We start from the raw sequence: 9,144 nt of genomic DNA on the forward strand, positions 1-9,144 counted from the left end.
GAATTTAGGTGAAAGTTGTTAAATTTTAGAGATTTTGATTGATTAATACCATGAGATGACATTCAAGTTCAAACGTAGTTCCATTTAAGTTTACATTTTAGCTATTTCACAATCAACTAAAGAAATTACTTTTAGAATGGTTTAGGATTTATGGATTCATTTATACACTACCCCAGAACTAAACTTATATGCATTTTCAAAATCTTGCAAAGAAGAAAATCATGTAGTGTAATTTCCAATTTGCTCTGTTTTATAATTTAACTATGCAAATATAGTAAGGTACATTATTCTCAGTAATAGAAAATTAAAACCCCCCACCCATAAAATCTCGTTAGTGTACAAATATTTTGGTAAGAGACATCATTCTTCCCAATATGCTTTGCTTGCTTGGTTGGAGTCATTCAAGCAAGCGCTTCTGCTTCCACCACCCGATGGCACCAACATAGAGGAATATACTCCCGATAAAACCTCCAATCACAGTCCACGCGAATCTCGTGGGACCAGCTTTCTCATCCTTGAACAGCTCTATGGTAATGTTCATCCCGAACACTCCAGCTACAGCGATAAATGCACTCATCACCAGAGTAGCTGTCGTTAGCATCACACCCATTTGCAGCAGATGATTCTGTTTGTCATCTAGCATTATGTTGATGTAGTCCTCTGTGTCATCCACGTACTCCCTTAGCTTTTTCCCCATTCAAACAACACAACAGCACAATTATGCATAAGCTGAAACATCATCACCTGACAAGAGTGTGTCTGATAAGTACTAACTGTGTACTACTTACTGTTGATAGTTTGTTCAGTGTACCATCGATCTGCACGAAATATGCTTCCAAAAGCATTTCAAGCTCTTCCACGTCGAACTTGTTGGTCATGGCACTCCTGGTTGAGCTAGTATGAGTCCCACGGCTGTTTCTGCTAAGCGCGCTATGAGTACTCATAAGAAGATCGTGGGCGTCCTCATTTGCTCGAAGGTAGCTTTCATCTCTGTTAGACTCCGAAGCAGATTCCGCAGGAAGCCTGGCAGGTTATGGTAACAAGGAAGATGTTAAACTTACATCAGAACAAATCAAAGGTAGTAAGTTTAGAAAGTCTGGTGCATGCCTGTCATCCTCATCTCCCTCAGGAAGATCAACCTCAACTGTATCGCTCTCATTCATAGAGGAAGCTGATGAATTCTCAAGTTTCTGAGCTAACTTCTCTGTAAGATACATCTCAGCCATATCTTCATCATCGTCTAGCAGATGTTCTAGTTCGTCCCTAACCTAGATCAAGTGAAGAGCGAGAAGGGTTTAGTTACCTCCTAGGATCACAACTTAGAGGAAACAAGAAGTGTATTAATCATAAGATCAAATGAGCTAATGGAAAGTCTGAATCATAACACCTTCTGAACACGTCCAGTTATTGCAACAAGCCTGCTCTTAATCTGTCGAACACGCTCCAAGTTAAGGGTACTGATCTTCGAAGTAAGCTTATCCAAGGCTGGATGAGCCTCCAACTCCAATCTTACGGCCTACACATTAGAGAAGAATCAATGCAAATACCACACAGTATAAGGTGTACTAGAGCCTTAACCATAAGAGCATATATATATATACCTCACTTTCCAAACTGCTGGATGCAGCTTCAAGACAAGCTTCAAGAGCAACAAACTCAAAAGGAAGAACCTTGGATCCATCTTGATTCTCAAGGCTCTGCTTCGCATCCTTCTTGGCTTCATCCCCAAATAATAATGGCGTCCCATCTCCTCCTCCTTGCGCTTGATCCATCTCTCCCTCATAGTTCTCTTCCTCCTTCACAAAACGCAATACAAAGAAACCAGAGAGTAGTTACTATCTATAACTTAACAATCATCATCATCATCTTCAATATAACATCACCATTGCATTTGCATACTACAGCTTAACAACTTCTTGAACATACTACAGCACAACGCATACAATACAATCATTAGGCATAAGTTACCAAACCCTAATTTCTACAACTACCTTAGGCTTAGTAGCACGATAGTGACAGAGAATCCTCCTCTGCAACTCATCGATAAACGGCGCCACAGAAGGATCCTTCGAATTAAGCAGCAAAACCTCCTGAGCCGTGATGATCGCCTTGATATGCTCCAGATTGATCACAATCGCTCTCTCTCTCCCCAGCACAGTCGACGGATACGACAGGAGCGGATCGAGGATCCGAAGATCTCGCGCCGGTAGCCCCGTTCGCCGCATGATGGCGTGTTTGCCGACTTCCGTCGTCTGCGCCTGGCCTCTCGAGCAGAGCACCAGCCATGTCCTCACGCCCACGCCTTTCTTCCGGGCGCCGGCGGGGTACGTCGGCGTCGGTTGGCCGGTGATCGGCGTGGATGGATTCGTCTCGAAATCTTCCGGCCTAGGGCCTCCTCTCATGGCGGCGTTACGATGATTGTGATGATCACTGTGAAGTTCCGATGGCGATGATTCTGAAATTGGGAATTAATTAATAATCGGCTCGTCAGCCAAACCGGTTAGAATCGGTTGAAGAAACCGGTTTTGTAGTTTTCCCCCAACATAAAACCGGTTGTAGCGTTTCCACAAAACCGAACCGCGGTGAAGAGTTTGTTTTTTTTGCTTTTCACAGTTTACGGTGAGACGACTTTTAACTGGCGAGTTGAAAATTTTACTGAGAAAGCGACCCTGAATTTTTTTTTTTGAAATTTGTAGTAATATCCGTTCAGCTAAACCTCACCCAATAAACCCCTTCATTTTGCAGGGCTTTCATGGCTTAAATTGTGGTTTTTATAATTTATAGTGCATCTTCTAAGTTCGTTTGATTGTAAGTAAAAAAAATAGAACATGGATGGATAATACGAAATATCACAGATATAAAAAAATTTCTTCAACAAATACATTTTATTAGAAATCACTTGAACTACTTACTAATTTCTACATACCTAACCAAGATGCCTTGGACTAGTGGCACTTGAGGAATAACTCTACAGTTCCTAGAACCCACAAAATAGTCGGTTGAACTTGATCGCTGGATGGTTAATTAAAAAAAAAATTCTATATACCCAAAATAATTTTGTAGAACATCAATTGTTTTTTTCACAAGAAATTACATTCACCAAAAACCTGAACTCGTGTTTTTTTTATCTCATACTTTTGATCTCTAAAATAGTTAAGCGTATCTCCATTAGGTGTGCTTCAATAATCCCTTATATATTAAAGGAGAAGCATTGTAATAACTGTATTCACACTATAATAGACACGTGGCAGCCTCACAATGATTTGATAATAAATATGCTAACGCGTTCACACTATATTCATAAATGTGTTCACACTATATACTTTATATTTTTAATATAAAACTCATATGCATGGTTCCAATAAAACTTTAGATTTTTCATTTCGAATCAAAACAAATAACGAATCAAAATCTAAACTATATATATATATATATTATTTTTATTGTTTACGGATAAAGTCAGGCAAAATATTTCTAAATTTTGATTCGATTCGTAATCCGTTTTGATTTGAACAAAAAAATATGGATATCCGTAACTCTAAATCAGTTACTAAAATACAATAAAAAAAAACAAATCACAAATTCTAATATTTTTAGGAACGGATATCAAATTTGATATTTTATATGCATATATATACATATATGTACAGAATTATATATATATATATGTTATATATATTATAGTTTATATAAGTTTACAATATTTTATGAATTAAATTTATTATAATAGGTATTAAAGTTTAAAAAGTTAAATAATATTTTATTTTGTAATAAAATGTTATTATTAAAATTTTCAATTATTCTATAAATTTTATTTTATTTACAGATCAAATAGGATATTCTTTAAAATTCTAAATCATTTCGGTTATCAGAGTCACTGACTATCCATGTGGCTAAAGATTAAATCGACTTGAATGCCTCCAAATACCCAGATATTCGATCTGTGTCCACCTCTATTTACGAATACAATTGATTTTTCTTTATATGAAAAAAAATTCACTAAAGTCAAGGCCTTTATAATTTTTTAATTAATTTTAATTTTATCTTTCATATATTATTTAGAACAAAAATGTCATTCAATATTAATTAACAATATCTTTATATATTTGTCATTTATTCTTATATACTTTTACATACATATACATGTGCACCTTAATGTGAGCACTTTATAAGTATTTACCACCACTGAAGTATCTATTTTTTTTTTGAAAGTTGAACTATTTTTTTTCTTAATGATTCTTTCACTACCGACCAAATTGTAGTGAAATGATTTGTCTTAATAATTTTTTTTTCTTGATCTCTTATCCGCTTACAAACTATGATATGAAACCATTGGTTCGACATGACGATTATCTAAAATTTATAACATGAAAATAAACAAATAATAGTAATTTTTTTATTTTTACCAAAAAACTAAAAAATCAAACATTCTAACAAAACAAACCAAAATAAATATTAATTTAAAATAATGGTTATATTTTAGAAGATTAAAAACCAAAAAATAACTTAAAATCGAACCGATATCCAAATTAAACAGATTTAATGTGTTTTTATTAAAAATAACAAAACTAATAATCACATTCCGCGCAAGGCGCGGGTTATTACCTAGTATATACTAAAATACTTTCAATTCTTCGAATATACATTTTCCTTTTTCTTCAGTGTCATATCACTACTTAGAAATGTCAATCTTCTTTACTGACTTGCATCGCATCGCAAATTATCTTTTATTGTGCGCCTCAATTTTCTTGATCGCTTACAATCTTCCAATTTTTGTCATCACACGTCAACTTATCTCTTATCTTTCAGGTCCAAACACAACCAGCACATCGAATATAACCTGAAAGATGCATTTTAATGGTTAGGGTTTGCAGAAATAAAACACAAAGTCCAGAGTTCAAAACAAAGACGAAGAGTTTTGACTAAGACGAAAAATTGGTATGCAAAACATTGATAAACCGGTAAAAGATCAAGAGAAGAACCCCCATCAACTCGGCGAATGGCGTGATAAAATCTACAAAATTCTTAGTAATGGTCGAAAAGTTTCTGAAACTATCTGATGGAAAAACACATGTGCCGTTTTATCAAAACAAGTGATAAATTTGATTCCATTCAACCCAACTGGGTCCACTATTCTGAGGGAAACCTGCAAATCCGAACCACGATTCGCGGGGAATAGTTCAGGATATTAGCGGTGCTTGCAGTCAGCTAGTCGTGAACCAACATCGAAGATCTGCATCTCTAACTTTAGGACCATATAATACACACATGAAACAGACATCTGAAGAGACAAAGATAAATGGTTTGTATTATCGTTGAAGTCACTCTTCAAGACCCTTTTCTTAAACTTCACATCTTGTTCTAATTATTGGGTGGAAAACACTTGGCTCACTCTTATATGGACGCAAGTAAAAAAGAGATGGTCCTTATAAACTTTAGCACATGGACATTTAACGTCACAGTTAAAATACCCACCAACTCATGTCATCAATAAGTTTTAGAATCAAATGGCTTAGGTAAATAAATAAACAACTCTTTCCCGCCTATAAAAACAACCCCATGCACTGTCTTCTCGTCCATAAGAGCGCAAAAAACAAAGAAAGATGAGTGTAAGAAGATTTGTGAGCGTCTCTCTTCTAATAGCAGCTCTAGTTTCATCACTATGCGAGTCTCAGAAGAATTTTGCGTGTGACAGAAATGATCCCGCCACGGTTAAGTACACTTTCTGTAAGGCCTCCTTGTCGTACGAGGCACGTGCCAAAGATTTGGTCTCACGTCTCTCACTTACGGAAAAAGTCCAGCAACTGGTTAACAAAGCCACCGGAGTTCCAAGGCTCGGTGTTCCTCCGTACGAGTGGTGGTCGGAAGCTCTTCATGGCGTCTCCAACGTTGGACCAGGGGTAAAAAAGTTACATAGTTCACAGTATCTCTCAAAATATTTTATATCCTGTTATAAAAAACTGTATATTTAATAATTTTGAAAATTAATATCCCAATTTGTAAATGTTTATTTTTTTTTTTGAAATTATAGATCCTAAACTTAAAAATGTAATTAATTTTTTAAAATTCAAATCTATACATTTTTTTTTTTAAATTAGATTTTGTTAGAGTCTTGGTATTTCAGTTGCAAGACCACCCTAGTAGTTCATGATTTGTTTTGTAATGAAACGCTTATGTTTTTGAGTTGTTTCTTTTTTAAGGTGCGGTTCAACGGGACGGTGCCTGGAGCTACGAGCTTCCCGGCCGTGATATTAACTGCGGCGAGCTTTAACACATCGTTATGGCTAAAAATGGGAGAAGTGGTTTCAACGGAGGCTCGAGCCATGCACAACGTTGGACTCGCTGGTCTCACGTATTGGAGTCCAAACATTAACGTCTTCAGAGATCCAAGGTGGGGTCGTGGCCAAGAGACGCCAGGTGAAGATCCTCTCGTTGTTTCCAAATACGCCGTGAACTACGTTAAGGGTTTACAAGACGTTCACGACGCCGGAGGAAAATCACGGCGGCTTAAAGTGTCGAGCTGCTGCAAGCATTACACTGCTTACGACCTTGATAACTGGAAAGGCATCGATAGATTCCACTTTGACGCCAAGGTGACGAAGCAAGACTTGGAAGACACGTATCAGCCACCATTCAAGAGCTGTGTAGAGGAAGGAGATGTGAGTAGTGTGATGTGTTCTTACAATAGGGTTAATGGCATCCCAACTTGTGCTGATCCTAATCTCCTTCGTGGCGTTATCCGTGGCCAATGGCGTCTTGATGGGTCAGTCTTTGTTTATTACTATTTAACAAGAACCAGTTTGAGATCAAAGATCAAGTTATTAGAAACTTTCTTGGTGGCAGGTACATAGTTTCGGACTGTGATTCCATCGAGGTCTATTTCGACTCCATTCATTACACTAAGACACGTGAAGACGCTGTTGCTCTCGCTCTCAAAGCAGGCAAAGTTCTTTAGATGATTCTAACAAATAACCATTACATTGTTTTTGAGCATAGCCAAGTGAAACATTGGCTTTGAGTCCCCCAAAAATTTGGAGTTAATACTTAAGATATATAAGTTAGTATACGTATCATCTTTGAGATGTAAAATGTGTTTTCTTGTTTTGAAACAGGTTTAAACATGAACTGTGGAGATTTTCTGGGTAAGTACACAGAGAATGCAGTGAACCAAAAGAAACTGAACGGATCAGAGGTTGATGAAGCGCTGATTTACAACTACGTTGTTCTCATGAGGCTCGGATTCTTCGATGGCGATCCTAAATCGCTTCCATTTGGCCATCTTGGACCGTCTGATGTTTGCAGCAACGACCATCAGATGCTTGCGTTAGAAGCCGCAAAGCAAGGGATTGTGCTGCTTGAGAACAGAGGAGACCTTCCCTTATCGAAAACCGCGGTTAAGAAACTAGCTATCATAGGGCCAAACGCAAATGCTACAAAGGTAATGATTAGTAACTATGCAGGTGTGCCTTGTAAGTACACAAGCCCGTTACAAGGGATGCAAAAGTACGTACCAAAAGGGGTTGTTTACCAGCCGGGGTGTAAAGATGTAAAGTGCGGTGACCAAACGCTGATCACAGCAGCAGTTAAAGCCGCATCAGAGGCTGATGTGACGGTTTTGGTGCTTGGATTGGATCAGACGGTGGAAGCAGAGGGTCTGGACCGGGTTAACCTAACCCTTCCTGGCTATCAAGAAAAGCTGGTGAAAGATGTGACTAATGCTGCAAAGAAAACTGTTGTATTGGTCATAATGGCTGCTGGACCTATTGATATCTCATTTGCCAAGAATCTGAGCAAGATTCGCGCGGTTTTATGGGTTGGTTATCCTGGTGAAGCTGGAGGAGACGCTATAGCTCAAGTCATCTTTGGTGACTACAATCCTTGTAAGGCTCTTAACCCCTAAACCCTAATTAAACCCTAGATACAGTTTACGTGCTTATTTGTGTTTATTGTTCGCATCAGCTGGGAGAGTACCAGAGACATGGTACTCACAAGAGTTTGCGGAAAAGGTTGCTATGACGGACATGAACATGAGACCTAACTCCACTTCAGGCTTCCCTGGAAGATCTTACAGATTCTACACAGGGAAACCAATTTACAAATTTGGACATGGACTAAGTTACTCTTCTTTCTCTACCTTCGTCCTCTCAGCTCCATCAACCATACATATCAAAACAAATCCAATCTTGAAACTAAACAAGACAACACCTATCGATATCTCCACGGTTAATTGCCAAGATCTCAAGGTTAGGATCGTTATTGGAGTCAAGAACCATGGGTCAAGGTCCGGGAGCCACGTGGTGCTCGTGTTCTGGATACCACCAGAGTCTTCAAAGTCTCTGGTGGGTGGTACCGTGCCACATACGCAACTGGTAGGGTTTGAGAGAGTAGAAGTTGGGAGAAGCATGACAGAGAAAGTTACCGTTGAGTTTGATGTATGCAAAGCACTTAGTCTGGTGGATACTGACGGTAAAAGGAAACTAATCCCTGGATACCACAAGCTTGTTATTGGATCTAACAGCGACCAACAAATCATTCATCATCTCAACGTTAGGTTGGCTGGAGATTCAACGGTTTCTTTCTGAAAAGACAAACAGATCCCATAGATATTGTTGTCAAAGTCAATACTGTAATGCTATCATCATATATGACTAAAGACTAAATAAAATATTTGGTATATTGAACCAATAGTAGTCAATACAATACAAAGAAAATTTTGATTTTTCTTCTAATGTCACATGATATAAATATTTTGTTTCTGTAAGATGTTTTTATTTTCATATAGAAACAAAAAAAATTATATAATGGAGGGGTTAATTCCATACTTGATTCATGCTATCAATAGACGATGTCTATATAGGATCGAGCCGTAGCTACCGACCATTGATGATGGACAAGAAGGTTCTTCGTTGCAGGGATCTTCTCACAAGCCACCTGTTTTGGTCAAGAGGCTGTAACTGGTTACCAATTTAAGGAATATCATGAATGAATGAAATTTAAAAGAATGGAATGTAGATGAATGGAATAAAGTAAGTTATGGAATAAAAATAATTGAATTTCATTCTACTCATTCCACTTATTCATGAACTTTTTTAATTATAAATGTTTTATAACTACATTCCATTTTTTTTCAGACATTCCAAAAAG

General features: G+C 37.5%; 2 protein-coding genes across 3 annotated transcripts; one reads left to right on the plus strand and one right to left on the minus strand.

The window, feature by feature from the left end:
• Positions 1 to 224: 224 nt before the first annotated feature.
• LOC106411300 (magnesium transporter MRS2-3) lies at positions 225 to 2,459 on the minus strand. 2 transcript variants are annotated; one of them, XM_013852042.3, is made up of 6 exons: positions 1,992 to 2,459; positions 1,602 to 1,796; positions 1,388 to 1,516; positions 1,108 to 1,268; positions 789 to 1,023; positions 225 to 685 (listed from the first exon to the last, which is right to left on the minus strand). In XM_013852042.3, exons 1-6 carry the CDS (start codon positions 2,400 to 2,402, stop codon positions 398 to 400), a joined length of 1,419 nt encoding a protein of 472 aa, XP_013707496.2. In that variant the 5' UTR covers positions 2,403 to 2,459; the 3' UTR covers positions 225 to 397. The 2 variants fall into 2 exon arrangements, with proteins under 2 accessions (XP_013707496.2, XP_048628681.1); XM_048772724.1 differs by having other exon boundaries at positions 1,989 to 2,459.
• A 3,097-nt stretch (positions 2,460 to 5,556) lies between these two features.
• Positions 5,557 to 8,722, plus strand: LOC106408734 (probable beta-D-xylosidase 5). The gene is made up of 5 exons (XM_048772740.1): positions 5,557 to 5,900; positions 6,201 to 6,763; positions 6,844 to 6,941; positions 7,113 to 7,880; positions 7,960 to 8,722. The coding sequence occupies exons 1-5, from the start codon at positions 5,604 to 5,606 to the stop codon at positions 8,580 to 8,582; spliced, it is 2,349 nt and encodes a 782-aa protein (XP_048628697.1). The 5' UTR covers positions 5,557 to 5,603; the 3' UTR covers positions 8,583 to 8,722.
• Positions 8,723 to 9,144: the final 422 nt, after the last annotated feature.

This window comes from Brassica napus, unplaced genomic scaffold (assembly GCF_020379485.1).
Source record: "Brassica napus cultivar Da-Ae unplaced genomic scaffold, Da-Ae ScsIHWf_1842;HRSCAF=2478, whole genome shotgun sequence".
NCBI classification, from domain to species: Eukaryota; Viridiplantae; Streptophyta; class Magnoliopsida; order Brassicales; family Brassicaceae; genus Brassica; species Brassica napus.

Excerpts from the sequence above, each read along its gene's own strand:
- LOC106411300 (XM_048772724.1), bottom strand. The coding sequence starts at position 2,402 with ATGAGAGGAGGCCCTAGGCCGGAAGATTTCGAGACGAATCCATCCACG. Across the intron at positions 1,797-1,988 it reads GTGCTACTAAGCCTAAGGTA|GAGGAAGAGAACTATGAGGG; the intron begins GTTGTAGAAATT and ends CGTTTTGTGAAG. Across the intron at positions 1,024-1,107 it reads GAGGGAGATGAGGATGACAG|GCTTCCTGCGGAATCTGCTT; the intron begins GCATGCACCAGA and ends ATAACCTGCCAG.
- LOC106408734 (XM_048772740.1), top strand. The coding sequence starts at position 5,604 with ATGAGTGTAAGAAGATTTGTGAGCGTCTCTCTTCTAATAGCAGCTCTA. Across the intron at positions 6,764-6,843 it reads GGCCAATGGCGTCTTGATGG|GTACATAGTTTCGGACTGTG; the intron begins GTCAGTCTTTGT and ends TCTTGGTGGCAG. Across the intron at positions 7,881-7,959 it reads CTTTGGTGACTACAATCCTT|CTGGGAGAGTACCAGAGACA; the intron begins GTAAGGCTCTTA and ends TGTTCGCATCAG.